This window comes from Grampus griseus, assembly GCF_964374135.1.
Source record: "Grampus griseus genome assembly, chromosome: 2".
Taxonomy (NCBI): Eukaryota; Metazoa; Chordata; class Mammalia; order Artiodactyla; family Delphinidae; genus Grampus; species Grampus griseus.
The window spans coordinates 35,973,300-35,993,820 of NC_139018.1; the positions used below are offsets into that span (position 1 = coordinate 35,973,300).

Sequence of the window (20,521 nt, forward strand, 5' to 3'; positions counted from 1 at the left end):
GATAAAGAAGATGTGGCACATATATACAATGGAATGTTATTCAGCCATAAAAAGAAATGAAATTGAATTATTTTTAGTGAGGTGGATGGACCTAGAGTCTGTCATACAGAGTGCAGTCAGAAAGAGAAAAACAAATACCGTATGCTAACACATATATATGGAATCTAAAAAAATAAAATAAAATGGTTCTCATGAACCTAGGGGCAGGACAGGAATAAAGATGCAGATGTAGAGAATGGAGTTGAGGACATGGGGATGGGGACGGGGAAGGGTAAGCTGGGATGAAATGAGAGAGTAGCACTGACATATATACACTACCAAATGTAAAATAGATAGCTAGTGGGAAGCAGCTGCATAGCACAGGGAGATCAGCTTGGTGCTTTGTGACCACATAGAGGGGTGGGAGGGAGACACAAGAGGGAGGGGATATGGGGATATATGTATAGCTGATTTACTTTGTTATACAGCAGAAACTAAGACAACATCGTAAAGCAATTATACTCCAATAAAGATGTTAAAAATATGTAATATTAAAAAAAAAAAAAGAATAAGGAAAGGAGAAAGCAGGTGGCAACTGAACTGGACCGCAGATGGCAAGGCTGAACAGCTAAGCAAGTACTCAGAGTCTGAGCTTCTTACTTGTATAAAGAACCAAAAGTGAATGCACTGTTGAGGGGCAAGTGCTCAAACATGCATAGTATCAATGAAAGTTGAAACCAAAGAGCTTGCCACGGCCTGCCTCTTCCCTTCCAAGGATCCTGGAACAGCTCCCTCTATGTTTCCAAAAGGGAGACTGCCATCAGGAACCAGTAAGTGTAGAGGCAAATTCTCCTTTGTGCTTCCTTCTGGGCATGGCACTTAAAAAATTCCCTAGAGTCTGTATCTGGCATAAATTAGGGTGTTAAAGCCCAGTCCCCAAATTGTCAACCCCTAAGCCACACATCTATTCTATATGAGACTACTGATCCTGGCTATTGCACAGCCTCCCAGGAGCGCAAATGAAAAATCAGGTGGTTGGCTATGGTCAAAGTGGACGTGTCTATTGCACCTTAAGTAAGAGAGATTTATTCTCATTGAGGCAGAGGAGATTCTTATAGAGGCACCATTTAGACTCCAGTACTTTTCCTGCTTACTGAATATACAGTGATTACAGTCTCTCTAGCTAAAGGATGATGACAATCACTCTATGAGATAGCTTTTTAGATGTGGTTTTTCTTTTTTAACTCTCAAGCCCCTCGGAAGCTGAGGCCATTCATGTTCTCAACTTTCTAAAGAGGGAACCCAGGACACAGGTTAGGCTCTATATGATAGAAAAAAAACTAAAGCTCAGAGAGGGAAGCAACTAGTCTCATTCACCTGGGACACAAAGAAACCCTGAATTAGGGCTGAGAGCCCTTTGACAACAGGCATGAACTCTTTAAGTTCAGCTCAGCACTAAATCAGACTTGAGTGATAGGACCAGAAAGAACTTTTGTAACTGTTTTGTCATTAGTATGCAGGATGGTGGTATCCACATTCTATGAGCCCAGGCTAATAACTTTGTTTTCTAGGTAAGGCTCTTTCACAAATGGGTCTTGTAATAAGGAAAAGACCCAAATCTTCCTAATCTAGCACTGGTCACAAATTTAAAACCATGTAGAGTTTTACACGCAATTCAAAACCATGTAGGGTTTTAAAGTACCAGGCCCTCATGGTGAAAGTATAACAGTGGTGAAGAAATGTCAGTCCTCCCAACAAGGCAGCCTGTATAGCATGTACTTGATGATTTGCAAAAAAGTGGCTCAGAAAAGCTTTTCAGAAGGAAATGGTCAGCAGTATTCATTAGCCCTTCACACCTGCAGGTTTAACAATTTGGTTAGTTCTTCATTTTTCCTTCCTGCTTAAAGCCACTGGCTGCTTAGCTATTAAGGTCAGAATCTAAACAGAGACCCTTCCCTCCCCCACCATACTTTTTTATTTTAACTCTCTGCTTCAGAGTTTCACTTCCTGTATGACAGAGTTTAAGCACCTACTGAACAGATCTTCCAATGGATAACAATGATCAACTTTTGACAAAATACAAAAAAGCTACCCAAAGTCATTGGATACTGAACAAAAAAAGCAGGTGAATTCTGGAAAGAGGCTAACACTTAGAAGGGAAGGGTACAGGTGAGTTTCTCATTTTTATGGCTTTTAGGCTGATAGAAAACTGCTGTCTTTCTGCCTGAAGAAACAGAGGACACCACAGAATCAGAGCAACCACAGCTGCTGGAAAGTGAGGATGGAAATCTCAGAAGATAGAAAGGCAAAAAAAGAGAGCTCCAAATTCTGTGTGTAAAATCTACCCAAATCTCTAGCTGACTCCTGAACCATACACGTGTGGGGCAGGCTCCAGCTAACAATAAAATAATTGGGATTTGCGCTGTTACCCAAGACACAGTTTACAGTTTGAGTTCAATGAAGTTAAACGCCTGCTAACACAGACAAAAAACATCAGCACTCTTCAGAGGAATATATCAGAATCCACAACATTAACGTTTATAACATGCAGGATACAATCTAAATTTACTCAACATTTGAATAACCAGAAAACTGTGATTCTTTTTCTAGAGAAAAGACAAATAGAGACCAACTTTGAGATGATTCAGATATTAGATTTAGCAGAAAAGGATTTTAAAGCATTTATTATAATGATGTTCAAAAAAGTAATGGAAAACATGCTTGTAACAAATAAAAACAGGAAATCTCAGCAGAGGAAATAAAAACCCATGGTTACTGATGTTCTGATGACAAGTGAGATGAGAATTAGAAAAATAACTCATATTCAAAAGTACCTCTGCTTAGTTGGAGATTTTTGTTTCAAACGACTTATTTGTACCAAAACTAAATTGAAAATTGCTTACTGACACTAGATGGTTAGTTCTGGGAGACCTGAATGGAGAGGTAGAAAGAATATAGGGAAGTTTGGTGGGGATATTTTACATACAGGTATTTTCATTTAGAGATGATGTGAAGAACAGGGCTTTTCTGTCTAGGATTCCTGATATTTAATACCAGGCCTGCTACTGGTTCCTACATGGATCAAATTTTTCTTTCAGAAGGTAAAACAATGCTATGAAATACTCCTACCAGGCATCTAAAAGAGGCAGGCTACAGAAAAGAGGAAGTGTTCTTATAAGGAGAAAAGTGATGTTTAGAGAGAAAGCAGAGAGAGCATCAAAGTCTTGTCGTCCAAAGTGATTCTGATGTGGAATTACTAAAAGGAAGTATTTGGAAGAGTTATTCCCAAGTCCATTTTGGGTCTCATACTGGTTCCTCTCTCCTTTGTTCACCAAACTCTATGTAGTATGAGATGCATACTTCAGAAGAGCCAGGGACCTCCCTCGTGGCGCAGTGGTTAAGAATCCACCTGCCAGTGCAAGGGACATGGGTTCGAGCCCTGGTCTGGGAAGATCCCACATGCCAGGGAGCAACTAAGCCCGTGCACCACAACCACTGAGCCTGCGCTCTAGAGCCCTCGAGCCACAACTACTGAGCCTGTGCGCCACAACTACTGAAGCCCGCGCATCTGGAGCCTGTGCTCTGCAACAAGAGAAGCCACTGCAATGAGAAGCCTGTGTACCGCAACAAAGAGTAGCCCCTGCTTGCCGCAAATAGAGACAGCCTGCGCACAGCAATGAAGACCCAATGCTGCCAAAAGTAAATAAATAAATAAAGTAAAAAAAAAAAAAAAAAAAAAAGGAAACAGAGTCAGCTTCCCAACCCCACAGATTCCTGGTACTCTCAAAAGCAGGACATGATAGGAAAGGGCACAAATCATTTTCTGGATAAAACAACAGGTCTCAACTCACAAAAAGTGACAATAGCCACAATAAGAAAGAACAAGCCTGAAATTGTTAGCTTGGGAGTGGAGGGGATAGTTCCTCTGGCACTGAGGAGTATGATTATTTGATTCAATTAAATCAAATAAACAATGTCCAAAATAATAAAATAAAATTTCCCTAAGATGGTTCTGAGCAACTCTGTAATATGCACCAACTAAACTCAGTTTTCAGTGTTAAAATGGACCAAGGACTCTCTGAGCTAAGCCACTCAATTTGAAACAGAAAAAAAAAAAAAAAGTAAAGCAGAACTATAAAACTCTTTTTATCAACATTTTCCACTATAAAGCTGGCCACATCATCATCTAATGATATAAAATTCTAGAAACTTTACAAAATTCCTTTTTAAAATTTATTTTTTGTTATCAAAGAGAATGTCCGGAAACATTGAGTACTAAAGAATCTGTTCATGGTATTGTTTTACAAAAGTTCCTAATGGAGTATGAATATTTTATTTTCTGTTGTATCCTTCACTTATTAATGATGAGGTGGATGAACTGGTACAATTACTCAAAAAAAAATTCCAGACAAAAACATCCATTCTCATTTTGAATCTGTTGATTGGAGTGAATTCAGTGGTTACAATACCACCACTGGCTAAGAATCAAGCTCCCCACAGGAGGGAGCTATTTGAGTCATCTCGTTAGGTCACATAGGTCTCTCATATATAGGCACCATGTTTGAAGTCTCACACAAAATGTCTGTGTCACTTAAATTACACAATGTGGCAGTGTTTGTTTCATGGGGACATAATCTTGAAAGAACGGGCAAAGTAGAAAACAACCTGTTTGTATGTTATACGTGAGTACATTATCGGACTGTGCATGGTTTTGAGGGCACGGTAGCCCTTGTTAAAGAGGAATTCCACCAGTGAAGCATCTGTCAGATCCCAGCTGCTCCTGGCGCTGGGGGTGTTGACTCATTTAACCATGAGTTGTTAGGTTGGGGCCTTCTTCATCTACTGTTTGGCTCAAACGGTTTGAACTGAGTTTGGTTGTCTTTCCCATCCATCTTTATTTCTCAGCCTCAGGATATGTGGGGTACTTGACTGTTTCTATCTTCTCTCGAACTTTGTAGGAGGGATAGAGGCCCGTCCTTCCCAGTTTTCTGTTGACACCTTTAGAATAGCCATCCCAATGATTTCCAGCCACACCAATGATATCTCCAGGTTCCATGGGGATTTCATCTGCAGTTCGAGGCTGGTGAGGATAAATGGCAATCTGGTTGTGGGCATTTTGACCTCCAAAATAGTAGATGTCATCCAAAGAATGGAAGTTTGCAGAGGCATCGGGATGCAGTGTCTGCATGATTTCATAAGCAACTCGACAGACCTTGGGAAAGTATGAAAAAAAAATTGGTTAGTATGTGTAAGATCTCCTTCATAGCAATCCGAAAGCTCTTGGCCAAAGAGACTAGGACTAGACTAGGACCAGGACTGAGAGAATGAGAAGCAGTGGATTCTAGTCACAGGTTTTCAGTCCATTTGCTCTCAGATGATGGTACAAGTCATTCTTCATTTCTGTGCTTGTATCTTTTTTTTTTAACATAAAAGATAATTACAATTAAGATCTCTCAGAGAAAAAAAGTATGTGTATATACAGTGCAAAGTATTTTATGAATATGAATTCATAACTTTATATTTATTAAAATATAAAATTTTAATTTTAATAAAAATTTATTAAAAGCCACAGAGTGTTCCATGTTGGGCACTAGTGGTACAAAAATGAGTAAGACACAGTCTATGCCCTTGGTGAATTCAAGGTTCAGGATTAGAATCAGGATTATAAATACTTTACACAAATGCTGCTGCTCCCTTTCCTTCATTCAGTGTTAATCAATCACATACTCTTTTCTGCTAATTTGGACTGGGTCTCAGAACTCTTCTCAACCGAAATTCATGTAATTACTGACAATCAACTATTGCCAAATGAGCTAAAATATATCTGCCACTTCCGTTCTAAAGTGTGATGTGTGTGATGTGTAGACAGTAGCATCTAGACTGAAATCAGATGAACTAGGCTTTGGGGACGAGGCATCTACCTGATGCACTTAAGGCTACTTAAAAGATTCCTCTGTCCAAAAAATACCTACCATTCCCACTGGATGGCAGCTGGAATTTCACAATCTGAGCTTCCTTCCTTGAGCTTCATACTTGGTGATAAACTATAACTATCTTAATGGAGGTATAACATTTTAAGCAATTGACAAATATATTCATTATAGAGTAAATGGGTTTCAGAAACTTTTCTAACAATAGGTGAAGACCAAAGAGAGAATACTATCATTTTGCTTAGAAAATTCTTCCATTATACACTGTGAACACAGGACTCAACTCAGGTCAATTTTCCTACATCTCCAGTTGTAGTTACCTCCGTTAATGAAGATTTATTGTCCCTACACCAATACTTTTGCACATATTTAAAATGATACTAATAGTAATTGTTAATCTGCTCAGTGGAGCAATTTAGGATTACCCAGCAGTTCTTTAAAACTTTGGCATTCATGATATCAAAAACTGAATTCTTAAATGTTATGAGCAAATGGAATCTGATTAGGTTAATCATCAACTTAACTCCTTAAAAAGTCTGAATTTTAGGAACCCGAGGGGAGGTTTTCACATGCTATATGTAATTTGTAAATGAAACTAAGTTTAGATAGTATTTTTAATTTTGCAGATAGGGACTAAAATACAAGGAGATCTGCCCAAATTCTAGTGCTAGAATTTCAACTAGACATGGAACCAACAAAATAACTTTGCTTTCAAATTTGCTACTTCATCAACAAACTAATTTTATATTGGTACGATTGAGATCACTGGTTGAATACTGAAACTGTAACAAAATGAGGCTAAAAAAGATTTGGAACTTGAACTTCAAATTCAGCCAAAGGCCCACACAGCACAAGCAAAATCAAGTTAAGCCTTTGGAAAGAAACTAAATAATTAAAACAAAGCAGCTCCAATAATAGCAAAGTACAATAACAATGATAGAGGCATATTTACTGAGTTTTTTCTGTCAGACATTGTTTCTAGGTCTAATTTAATTGTCAGCAGCCCCATAAAATTTTATCATGCTCGCTTTATGGATGTCAAAGGTCAGTTAAGGAACATGCTCAAGGTTACACTACTATTAAGTGGCATATTCAGGTTTTGAACCCAGGCAGTCTGTGTATGCTTGTTAACTGCTAAGCATATTTTTTCTTGCAGATCCTATTCTCCATGTTCACATTTTAATAGCAGAAAGATATCACTTAAGGCCAAGGCTGGCCTTGGGAAAACCTGAGAGTCTTATATTCAGGGCCCCTCCACCCACTTGTCAATTATCCCTAGCCAGGGATGCAAGACCTTGTACTGTCTTTCGGATGACCACAATGCCCACCGTGGTAATGAACCCTAATGTGTTTCCTCCTTTCATTAATAAACTTCTCACTCTCATAAAAACAACACTGCCCTCAGTCCCATACCCTTAGGGATGTGCTTTCTTTTGGGGTAACCCTAATAATCAGTTTATGTTTTGGTATCAATAGCTGTTGATGTATTAGGCTGCTGGATAACACATGTACTTTCTTTTTTTAATTTTTTTTGCAGTATGCGGGCCTCTCACTGTTGTGGCCTCTCCCGTTGCGGAGCACAGGCTCCGGATGCGCAGGCTCAGCGGCCATGGCTCACGGGCCCAGCCGCTCTGCGACATGTGGGATCTTCCCGGACCGGGGCACAAACCCGTGTCCCCTGCATCGGCAGGCGGACTCTCAACGACTGCATCACCAGGGAAGCCCCACGTGTACTTTCTTAAGCCAAAGAAATTACGAATGGTAGAACTTGCAGACACAGAGTGGACCAATATAAGACTCTTTGTCCTTCTCATAATAATGGCAATAATGAGAGCAGCTGAGCTTACTGAGCACTGTTCTAATAGCTGCGCTTGCATACATGCTTCCTCTCAACTCATTGAACTCTCACAACAACCCTATGAGTTGGTTACTGTTATTATTTATATTCTACAGCTGAAGAAACTATGCCAAAGAAAGATTAATTTCCAAAAAATAAAAAAAATGAATAAAGGAGCTAGTAAATGACAGAAATGTAATTAGAACTCTCTGTCTCTAAACCATACACTGAACTGCCTTAGGTTCTGAGGATAAGTACCTAGTACAGTGCCTGCCACAGAGTAGCCACTCAGTAAGTACCTTCTGAATGAATACTGCTCCATGCATAATACCAGTCCAACTGGTGATATTTAATCCTTAAGATCCATATATAACATTCTGAGTAATTAAAAATTTTTCTCTATATTAACCATGGGGCAATTTACTGCAAAGGGCAAGAAAGATTACTATGGTGTCAACGTTTGCATTTAATCACCCAAGGCTTCCTCTCTGGGCTTAACAAATCCAAATCACGTGACAGGTAAATGAGGTCTTTCAGTTGATGTCAATACTCAGGTTTGATACTTGACAGGTAGCATGATTGAGAGGGGTAGTCTACGGTTTGCAAAGCAGTGCTTGGCCACACATATGTTTTATTTCATTTGCTGTTGATGTGGCACTATATCATTTTTAGAACACTACTAAGCACACAGTGATGAGTAAAAGCAAAAATCCTGCCAAAGGATAAAACATAGATATGACTGTATTTACAAAAAAATAATTAAAAAGTGGAGGAAGGTCCATTAGTTTGAATTTTATCCCTGAGTAACAACCAGCTGAGCTTTGCATGAGCCTCCAAAGCTTTCTCAGAGCAGATGGGATCTTGGCTTTTGTCAAAATTGACAGGGCCAGAAGGATCTCCTAGTGTGAGAAGTTGGAAGTGGGCTCTTGTCTCACTGCATGAGGCTGGGATATCTGTGAACTTTTACTGTAAACTGCTTTGTTTTGCTATTCAATGAGAGAACAGTATCTACTGTTGTTTCATGAACCATACCTCAGTGGAAATTCCTATCGAGAGCCATCTGTCTAGAATAAAATGAATGTAGTATCTGGTTTCTCCCTCTGGGCTTTCCAAAATCTGATTCAAAATGTGACGAGGCCAGTTGTGTTGTGTGTGGATTTGGAATGAAACAACAGAGAATGCCAGGAGAATGTCATATTAAGTGCCACAAAGAGAAGTGTCTCAGGGGGGAAAAAAAGTAATTTTGTCCTATGGTGATTTTAATGATTGAGAAACTAATGAACAATGTTGACTGTTCCTTAAAAAATGTTGATTACCCATAGTCTTTAAAATGGACATCTACAAACCATTTTTGTAAATCAGATTCCAGAGTTATAAAACCTGATTCTAAAACTTGATAAACAGTATTTTAAAAAAGAAAACCTTTCTGATATTTTGCCCATCTACAACTGAGTGAGCTGTCAACTGCTGGAACTGGAACTCCAATTCCTTTGCTTCAGATTTTAGATGGTTTCATTAAATATGAAAGTAACTTAAATGACATAGGAGATGCTTAGGGCATAGGCAACTTCCAGTAACACAGAACAAGATTAGAGTATTTGGTAGAATAGTTTGGAATGCGATGCACTGCATAGCTTTCAAAACTTACTTGATGCTGTTGAAAAGTGTTAATATTGCCTCTAATTTTCAGACTAAATCCTGAAGATTGTTTTCTTCAATTTATGAGGCTTTTAGGACAAACTTGGCTATGAGAAAGAGCTCTGGTGAAGGAATTCAGAAAACTGAGTGCAACAATAGTAACAAAATTAGAGAGTAGAGTCATATTCTTGGCTTTTAAAAACTTTTCATTAAGGAGAGAGAATTCCCAGACCTCACTTGTGGATATAAAACCAAGAATGATTAGAAGCCCTAAGACTGAGAAGAATGGGTCCAAAACCTTATAAAGAATCCTGATTAAGGTGCCATGACATTTGTGCCTACAGTTTCTCAAACATCAATCCGGCCTTGCAATTTCCTTCTAACAATACATTTCATTCTTCCAGTATTGTCTACAATAGCACATGGTCAACAGATAAACTCTATTGTCATATAGCATAAAAGTCCTCAAAGGGTAGTATACAGGAGACAGAAAGTTTACATGACTGAAACTTCAGGATTGTCAAAACATTATGAAGAAGATACTAAACTTTTATCCCTTCTAACCATCTCTTGAAATGAGATTATTCTGGGCTGAGATTTGGTTCTCATTGTTTTATTCTCTTATCACCCTTCTGGATGTAAGGCTTTAGTCTTCTTCTGGTTTCTGCAGGAAAGTCTGCAGATTAATTTCCCTAAAGTCAAAACATACACCAGTTTACCTGCATTTGCTAAAGCAAATACTATTACTTATCACTCACCCTTTGGGAATGAAGAGCTTTTGTTTCTGAAAATTCATATTATATGGTGACGCTCTCTTTCAATAAGCTTAATAAAATAGAGTTAAGGTGGTACCTCGGCACAGGAATTAATATGCCGAATGTTACCGGTTATTATTCTTTATGAAGAATTGTTACACACATCCAATGCACACAATGATTATGTGGAACCTAAGCATCACCCGTGACCATAAGTAGAGGTAATGGAGTCCTTGAACAGCATATTTCATGTTCCTTCTAAAACGTGAGATCATGTAGTCTGAAATGGGGCCACGTGATAAAAAGCTGTTAAAATAAATACTGTAGAGTCTAACAGGCAAAGATATACCTATACCTATTCCTTTATAAATAATAATAGCAGCTAACATTGCATTTAACATAATGCTGAGTACTATTCTCAGTGCTTTACATATAATAACACTTTAATCCTCACAAAAACTTTATGCAGTAGGTATTACTGTTATTACCATTTTTACAGGGAGGGGGGAAAAAGTCAGTGATAGGCTAAGTAATTTGTTCAAACGCCACAGAGTCACTAAGTGGTCAAAGTTGGATTTAAACCCAGGTAGTCTGACTCCAGAGCCCACAATGTCTCATTCTTGTTCTCTGTCTCATGAAGTCAATGGCTTGATACTTTGATGTCATCAGTGACGTTTTCTCAAACTCCACTGCTACTGCTGATGAGACATTTTGGGGGCATTCTTCAAGCGATTCCGATTTTGGTTTATGGCAATTTTGGTTTGGTTTATGCTACAAGCCACCAACCAACTCGTTCACACCACAAAAATATTAAACTGTACCAAATGCCTTTTTACTAAAAATATTTTCAAAAAATACTGGGGTGCAGGACTTCCCTGGTGGTGCAGGGGTTAAGAATCCGCCTGCCAATGCAGGGGACACGGGTTCGAGCCCTGGTCCGGGAAGATCTTATATGCCGTGGAGCAACTAAGCCCATGCACCACAACTACTGAGCCCATGTGCCACAGCTACCGAAGCCTGTGTGCCTAGAGCCCATGCTCTGCAACTAGAGTAGTCACCGCAATGAGAAGCCTGTGCACTGCAACAAAGAGTAGACCGTGCTCGTCGCAACTAGAGAAAGCCTGCACGCAGCAATGAAGACCCAATGCAGCCAAAAAAACCAAAAAACCAAAGAAAACCGGGGTGCAAGGAAGCCCAAAGATTAATCACTGAATGTGGAATTATTCCACAGTCTCAAATGCTACAGCTGTTAGTCACCAAGAAAGGAGGTGATCACATTTAGCAAACTGCTACTCACTATATAAATGTAAGGTATTTTTTACTGTTAAACTTTTATTCTGAGCCCTAACATGTTTTGAGGTATTCAAGTCTATCTTGGGACACAAAATATTGGTTTAAATGATCAGAGTTATTTTGGATGAACCTTGACTTGCCAAGAGTTTTTAGGAACAATATAATATATAATCACAAATCTTATTCCTTTGGATACAACCAGACCTCTCATTACTACGCTTTCTTCATATAAACTGTTTCTCTGGATCTGAGGTCTGAAGAAGACACAGAGGTTGATATTATGCATAAAATAGAACAAAGTAGTGTGAACAATATGCTCTTCAAACCTGGACAGGTTTCCAGTATCATGAAGTGACAGAGGCCCTGACTTCTGGGTCAAAACTAGACTTATGAGGCTATGAGGATCAAAAATTCTACAGCACATCCTTGAAAAGGGAAATAAACAAAAGATTTTCTTTCCAGAATGAGTCTAATGGCATTATTAAGGAGAGCTGGACAAAGGAAAGCAAAACATAGAGCACGTCCTTGTAAGTCTCAGTGTCTACCTCCATGTAAGGCTAGTAAATGTTTAGACATGTATATATTTATTTACTTCTAGAGCTTTATAACTAGAGCAGTCGTTCTCACAAGGGTGATTCTGCCCTCCCACTCCCCCCACCCGAGACATGTGGCAATGTCTGGAGACACTGTTGGCTGTCACAACTTGAGGTGAGGGTCTACTGGCCACGGACGCTGCTAAGCACCCTGTAATGCACAAGACAGCACCTCACAGCAACTTATCCAGCCCCAAATGCCAACGGTGCCAGGTTGAGAAACCCTGGACTAAAGGAATACACTTTAGGAAGGCCTAAAATCTAGACCTACAGAGGAGGTGGTACATCTGGGAAAGTGACTCTTGATTCAATCATTCTAACAAGAAGCATTCGAAAATGTGTTATTTGCACCTGTTGATCACGTAGGCCCATAGCCAGATTCTCAAAAGCAGTTGAGAGGGACTAGGTAGTTACAACTCCTCCCCCCATCCCACCCCCTTCTCAAAGATAGGATCCTCACCCCAATTAGGGAGAATATCAGCTATGGATGCCTTCATGTTTTCCCTCTGATGAGGACTGCTGCCATGTGACTCCTGTTCTGTGCAGCTGTCTTTGCGTCTTAAGTTGTATTCTTATGCCACATTGAAGGAACTCATACAGGCTTTGCTGGGATAAGTATCTTTCCAACAATCATATCACCATACCACTGTGACAGTGTGCACTGTCACATAATAAAAAACTGTCCATTTCTTAATACTCTCTGCAGTATATTCCCATGTAAATGATGTGTCTTTCCTTTTCACACTTTCTTTTCTCTGCTTCTTCTAAGCTTTCAGACGTATACTTATTTTACATGGCTTATATTTCTTTGTAATTATTCTCTGGTTATTTCATGTGGATATTTTGCTCACTAGATTCTGGACCAGGGTAAGAGCTGTATCTTCGATCTCCTTTGAAATTCCCTCTACACCTAGTATAGGTCTGAGCACAGACAATCATTTAACAGCGTGTTGAACAAACTAACCAATAATATGCACATAAATGAGACAGTTGAATAAAATCCACAATAAATCTTCCTATGCTGATATTCCACTGGGCATATAAGGCTGATTGGAGCACTCATAAAAACACACACACCAAACCAACAACATATTAAATATCTATAACAATAAACTCAAAGAATGATGATAATATGGTATTGCTTAAATATAATGTACAGTTTCTTGCTTGGTAGAAATGTTAAAAGGACCTGAAAGAGGAATTACATTTACTCTTTCTTATTTTCTATCAAGCAATCAAGTGAGGCAAAATGCTGAGCATTTAAGCCTCTCAGTATCAGTGCACTGAGGTGTAGAAATGGATGGGCTCTGGTTACATACTGATTGTATGCAAAATCAGCAAGTATTAAGTAAACTTAATTACTTGCTGTTTCTGTTAAATGCTGTGAATAAGCCAAGTACTTTAAACAACCCCGGTAGCTGGCTTCAGTAGAGATGTATTCAACAATTGCTTGCAAACAATTCAATATTCAGTGCACTCAAATAGCTATGTTTTCTGGAATCTTCTCATTCTTTCACAAAAGGGATCATTCCCCAATATTAAAAACATTGTACCTGAGTCATGAAAACTAACATTTTTTAAAAATCCAAGAACTTTCTGACTCAATATAACCAAAGAGTATTGATCACTTAAAAATGCTTACCTGGGATGAAAAAGTACACACTAGGAAGTCTGCCTGGGAGAGAAAGTGTATATCCAGGATCACACCTCGAAGTGAATTTTCTGTGTATCGATTATGTAGTCCGGCTGACCAAGAGATAGAGTTATCACTAATAAATTCATAACTGGGGTACCTGAAAAAAGAAAGAAATTTATACAAACTCACTGAAATCATAGAATTCTGTCAGGAAATAGTATCCTATCAGCAGGAGGTAGCCAGCTCCTTTAACCAAGAGTCCCCCTCTTTCTGACAGTAAGGAAAGCTTTAACTCTGGCATTCAATAGAGTAGCTGACAAAGCATCTTTGAATCCATTGATGGGGCAGAAACCATTCTGGGGTGTCCTGTATGTTAAAAGTTATTGGCATGACATAAAATACACATAGGCACCAGAATGTCCCTTTCAATTCATGAAAGAATTGAAAACAGAAAGCTCTTTATTTTCATCGTAATAAGTGACCTTGAAGAGGTTTTTCAACCTGCTTTCATATTTTTTTCACACAGACACATTTTCATTTTATGCATTCCTTTCCCACTTTTATCCTTAAGCATATATCTTTATAAAAATATAACTTACATATTGTTTTTGCTTCTTCCAGTTTTATTGAGGTATAAGTTTTTAAAAGATCTATTATTTTATTTGTTTTTGGTTGCATCAGGTCTTAGTCATGGCATGCGGGATCTTCGCTGAGGCATATGGGATCTTTCGTTGTGGTGCGCAGACTTCTCTCTAGTTGTGGTGTACAGTCTCCAGAGCGTGTGGGCTCTGTAGTTGTGATGTGCGGGTTCCAGAGCACATGGGCTCTGTAGTTTGCAGCACGTGGGCTCTCTAGCTGAGGCACACAAGCTCAGTAGTTATGGCGTGCAGGCCTAGTTGCCCTGCGTCATGTGGGATCCCAGTTCCCTGACCAGGGATTAAACCTGCGTCCCCTGCATTGTAAGGCGGATTCTTTACCACTGGACCACCAGAGAAGTCCCGATTGAGATATAATTGACATACAGCACTGTATAAGTTTAAGGCACAATGATCTGACTTACACACATCATGAAATGGTTACCACAATAAGTTTAGTGAACTTCCATCATCTCATTACAGACAAAATTTTTAAAACAGGAAAAAAAATTTTCCTTGTGATGAAAACTCTTAGGATTTAGTCTCTTAACTTTTGGTTGCTGTGGCTAGGACTTTCAATACCATGTTGAATAAAAGTGGTGAGACTGGGCATCTTTGTCTTCTTCCTGATCTTAGAGGAAAAGTTTTCAGCTTTTCACGGTTGAGTATTATGTTAGCTGTTAGTCTGTGATATCTTATGGCCTTTGTTATGTTGAGGTATGTTTCCTCTACACCCACTTAGTTGAGAGTTTTATTATAAATGAATATAGAATTGTCAAAAGCTTTTTCTGCAACTATTGAGATGATCATATGATTTTTATCCTTTGTTTTGTTAATGTGGTGTATCACATTGATTGATTTGCAAATATTGAACTATCCTTGCATCTACTTGATCATGGTATATGATCCTTTTAATGTACTGCTGGATTCGGTTTGCTAATATTTTGTTAAGGATTTTTGTATCTCATCAATGATATCAGCCTGTAAGTTTCTCTTTTTGTGGCATCTTTGTCTGGTTTTGGAATTGGGGTGATGTTGGCCTTGTAGAATGAGTTCAGAACTGTTCCTTCTTCAATTTTTTGGAATAGTTTGAGAAGCATAGGCATTAACTCTTCTTTAAATATTTTATAAAATTCACCTGTGAAGCCATCTGGTCCTGGATTTTTGTTGGAAGTTTTCTGATCAATCTTGATTCAACTCCATTACTGGTAATTGGTTTATTAATATTTCTTCCTAATTTAGTCTTGGGAGACTGAAATTTTCTAGGAATTTATCCATTTCTTCTAGGTTGTCCATTTACTCCCATATAGTTGTTTGCAGTAATCCCTTTTGATCCTTTGATTTCTGTGGTGTTGGCTGTAACATCTCTTTTTTCATTTCTGATTTTATTCATTTGGGTCCTCTCTCTTTTTTCTTGATGAGTCTGGCTAAATGTTTATCAATTTGTTTACCTTTTCAAAGAAACAGCTCTTAGTTTCATTGATCTTTTCTATTGTTTTAAGTGTCTATTTCACTTATTTCTGCTCTGATGTTTATCATTTCTTTCCTTCTACTAATTTTGGGCTTTGTTCTTCTTTTTCTAGTTCCTAGAGGTGTAAGGGTGGGTTGTGTGTGTGTATAATTATTTCAAGTGGATCTTAAGTTTGAACACATTCTAACAACTCCACAGTGTTTATTCCTGCCTTGCCCTGCCCACATTTAATGTTTTTTGATATCATATTTTACATCTTTTTGTTTTGTGTATTCCTTAACCATGTATTGTGGATATAGATAATTTACTACTTGTCTTTCAAGTTTCCTACTAGCTTTACAAGTGGCTGATCTACTACCTTTACTGTATGCTTGCTTTTACCAATGAGATTTTTCCTTTCATAATTTTCGTATCTCTAGTTGTGGTCTTTTCTTTTATGCTTAGGGAAGTCCCTGTAACATTTCTTGTAAAGCCTGTTTAGTGGTGCTGAACAACTTTAGCTTTTGCTTGTCTGTAAAACTCTTTCTCTCTCTTTCAAATTCGAATGGTAGCCTTGTGGGGTAAAGTATTCTTGGTTGTAGGTTTTTTCCTTTCATCACTTTGAATATATCATGCCACTCTCTTCTGACCTGCAAAGTTTCTGCTGAAAAGTCAACTGACAGTCTTATGGGAGTTCCCTTGTACATAACTAGTTGCTTTTCTCTTGCTGCTTTTAAGATTTTCTCTTTATCTTTATTTTTTGTCATTTTAATTACAATGTGTCTTGGTGTAGACCTCTTTGGGTTGATCTTGTTCGGAACTTTCTGTGCTTCCTGGACCTGGATGTCTGTTTCCTTTCCCAGGTTAGGGAAATTTTTGGCTATTCTTGTTTTAAATAAGTTCCCTACCCCTTTCTGTCTCTCTTTTCCCTATGAGATCCCTATAATGTAAATGTTGGTATGCTTTTGTTGTCCCAGAGGTCTCTTAAACTGTCCTCACTTTTTAAATTCTTCTCTTTTTTTTGTTCAGCTTGGGTGATTTCCACTACTCTGTCTTCCAGTTTGTTGATCTGTTCTTCTGCATCATTTAATCTACTGTTGATCCCTTCTAGTGTATTTTTTACTTCAATGATTAATTATTGCATTCCTCAGCTCTGTTTGGTTCTTCTTTACCTTTTCTCTTTGTTAAGTCTGCCACTGTGTTCATCAATTTTTCTCCCGAGTTCATTCAGCATCTTTATGATCATTACCTTGAACCCTTTATTGGGTAGACTGCTCATCACTTTGCTTAGCTCTCCTTCTGGGGTTTGTTCCTTCATTTGAAACACGTTCCTTTGTCACCTCATTTTGCCTAATTCTCTGTGTTTATTTGTATGTATTAGGCAAGTCAGTTATGTCTCTCGTTCTTGGAGAAGTGACCTTATGTAAGAGATGTCCTATGGGGCCCAGCTACCTACTCCCCTCTGGTCACCAGAGCTAAGGGTGCCTTGTATGTGGGCTGAGTGGGCACTTCTGCTGTGGTGGGGTCAACTACTGTGGGCATGCTGGTAGGTAGGGCTAGTTCCCATCCCAGTTGGCTGCCAGGTCCTGCCTCATGTGGAGGCTGCTAGCTGTTGGTAGGTGGGTCTGGGTCCTGACACAGCTGGCTACATGGCCTGGGAAGTCCCAGGGCCAGTGCCAGTCCACTGGTGGCTTGGGCTGGGTCCTGGTGTGCCTGGTTGCAGGCCCGCAAGTCCTAGGGTTGGTCTTGTGTTGCTGGTGGGCAGTGCTGGGTCCCAGTATGGCTGGCTGTGGGGTTTGGGGATCCCAGTACTGGTGCTAATCAACTAGTGGGCATGTAAGCCCCTGGTTCTAATAGGCTAGAAGGAGGACTCCAAAATGTTGTTTGCCAGCACCAGGGTCCCTGTGGTAGAATGAGCTTCCCACTGCCTGCTGCCAGTATATGTGTCCCCAGGGGGAGTCCCAGTTGCCTCCTACCTCTCTAGGAGGCTCCAACCTGCTTTCAAATTTGGTCACTGAGCTTTTCCTTTAGAATATAAACATCATGATTAAACTTCATTTAAATTTTTAGTTTAGAATTTGTGATAACTGAGACTTGTCTCCCTTAACCCCCATAAGCACCATCTTAACAAATAATGGTGACAGAAAACCATTCTAATAAATTTATGAAAGCAAATTCCTTGTAGATGTCCACCAACTAATATTGTGGTAGTCCTGAGAAGATATGTGTTAAAAAATATTAAAACAGGATGTGTTTAAAAAGTCTACTATATGTTCAAATGATTCTACTCTGAATTAGAGGTTTAATTATACTCTAGTATAGAGTGAATAAATTTTCTCAGTGCATGAGACAGATCAGAGTTAAGTTGTAAACTTTCAGAAGTTACATGCAAAGGGGATAGTCATTGTACCTACTTTATATAATTTTTTAAGAATTAAATAAATTAAGCAATGTAAAGTGCTTAGAAGAGTATCTGACATGTAGTAAATGCTCAATAAATCATTAACTGTGATTGTTAAACATTCTTTCCCCATATATTCACCTGGTTTTATCTCTTACTTCCCTCTTAGATCTCTGCTCAAATGCTGCCTTATTAGTGAGGAGTTTGGCAATCCCTAACCCTTTTACTTGCTTAATTTTTCTCTATGGCTCTTACTATCACTGAACATAATATATATTTACTGTTTATTTACTGTCTGCATTCATTCCCCACCTCCATCACCCCTAACTAGAATGTAAGCTCTATAAAGAGAGGTATTTCATCTGCTTTGTTCACTCTATTATTCTCAGCACCTAGAAGAGAATCTGGAATATAATACAAGGTCAATAAATATTTGTTGAAAGAATAATAGTTCCTATTTATAAGCCCTGAGGCAGCAGGAGTCAGCTTACATGTCTTTTTCCCACACAGTATTTCCCAAAGGTTAGGACTATGCCTTATTTTCCTTTGCGTCACAGCATCTAGCACTCCACACAATGCTATGTGGATGAATACATGAACAAGTTAGTGCTACCTATGTCTGGGGCGTTTTCCTAATTCCCTAACAGCTGCTTCAGACTTCTCTTCATTCCACAACCTCCAAGGCGTTTTCTCTCATAGCCTCTAGTAATGACTGTGAAGAAAAAGTCTCTGAGCACTGTTTCAGTGATTGGTATTCAGTGTTCAGATCCATTTGGCCTCATTATTTTTGACATTCTGCCCTCCTCAACTTTGAATCAGGGAGATGAAGGAAATGTCACATTTGTTCTGAAAAGAAAACCACCAAAAAAACTTTTAATGTGATTCCTGTGAAGATGCAGATCCAGTCATGGGACAGAAACAGAAACAAATAAATATGAAAAGGCTGGAGGGTGGAGGAGGGGGGAAATCGTTAAAACACACCAGTACAGGTTTTATCCTAGAATAAAGACTAACTCTGTCAGCATGGTTTGGGTGCTCAGTGAAACAAACACAAGAGGGATCCTTTTACTGAGAAGTGATGGGAACATTATGCCCTTCCTAACTTAAAGGCCTCTTCCTGGAACCAAACCAAAAGGTCACCTAAGTTCCTCAGGCCTTATCTCTATATGCAAAAGATAGTTTGATGAAGGATACTGAGTGTTGAAAAACAGAAACAAAGTGAATAATGAGGGAAGGAGATTTTGTACTTCCAATAATGAGCATGAAACTTTCCACACAAACATGCTTCTTTCTTGTCTTACGCCTACAAGTATGCCAGCAGAAGTCTTCCACTGTGAGGCTGCAGAGATTGGCAATGATTAAAAAAAATATTTTTTTCTTCTTTCATCTTGCAAAAATTTATTTTTTAATCTCACCCACAAAGTTGTAACTTGAAAGTATAAACTAACATCAAATTTTCTTTTGTGAGGTCTTTCTCCAGACAGGGGGATACTCCTCTTCTTGACTTCACTACCTAGTATACAACTCCTTCAGGACAATTATATAATGACACTGATTATTTGTTACCCGTATACCGCCTACCAGTTGGATACGCCCTGAGATAAGGAGCCACATATTATCTTTTATTTCTTTGTGTATTCCTAATGCCCTGTAACTGTCTAGCATATTAGATGTAGTTCAAAGAAATAGTGAAGAACTTTACCACTATTGCTGATTCTTCATTTCACATGGCAAGCAAATGCTTTACAACAACTTTTAAACAAATTTCCTTACCTCTATTCATTTAAATGAACCTAATTTTAGGAAGAGCTTGTCCAGCATTTTTGATAAAGAGCAAACTAAATATGTAAATATTTAATCTGAGAGATTTTTAATGGCTTGTTTTTTCTCCTGTTTCACTCCTAAACCCAGTCTCCACAATCTTAGAATACAATGCTGGATAGACAACTTTAATAGTTCTTACTTCTTTGACTGCCAAAGATTCTGTGATTTAAACACTCTAACAGTGAATTTCCTAAGAGAGAGATCTCCACATTATCAGCAGCTGTCACAGTCACTAGGATGCTGGTGCTAAAATCTCGTGAATGAACTCAGTGTTAATCTAGAGAGACCTGAGGTGTAATACTAAGCAACAAAGCATTAACTACTAATCTTGACCCCTTTTACAAAGAATAAGCTAGTCAGAAAAATGGTTTCTTCTCTAACGAATACTATGAATACGAATACGAATACTAATATTCGTACATAGTACGAATACTATGCCTCATTTAAGTTTAATTCTCCATCTCTTCACCCTCTTGAAGCAGAAAAGTCTTATAATCACCTTGGATTCTATATACCTTGTTGAAAAATTAATTCATGCTTTGGTCTCCTA

At 38.6% G+C, this 20,521-nt stretch overlaps 1 protein-coding gene across 3 annotated transcripts in view; it reads right to left on the reverse strand.

The window, feature by feature from the left end:
- Nucleotides 1–4,262: 4,262 nt before the first annotated feature.
- Nucleotides 4,263–20,521, reverse strand: part of FUT8 (fucosyltransferase 8) — a 324,774-nt gene continuing 308,515 nt past the window's right edge. For all 3 annotated transcript variants that reach the window (XM_082649604.1, XM_082649605.1, XM_082649606.1), the window contains 2 exons: nt 13,668–13,818; nt 4,263–5,191 (listed from right to left, as the gene is read on the reverse strand). In XM_082649604.1, coding sequence (XP_082505730.1) covers nt 4,874–5,191; nt 13,668–13,818 — 469 coding nt within the window. In that variant the 3' untranslated portion in view covers nt 4,263–4,873. The remainder of the gene's footprint in view (nt 5,192–13,667; nt 13,819–20,521) is intronic.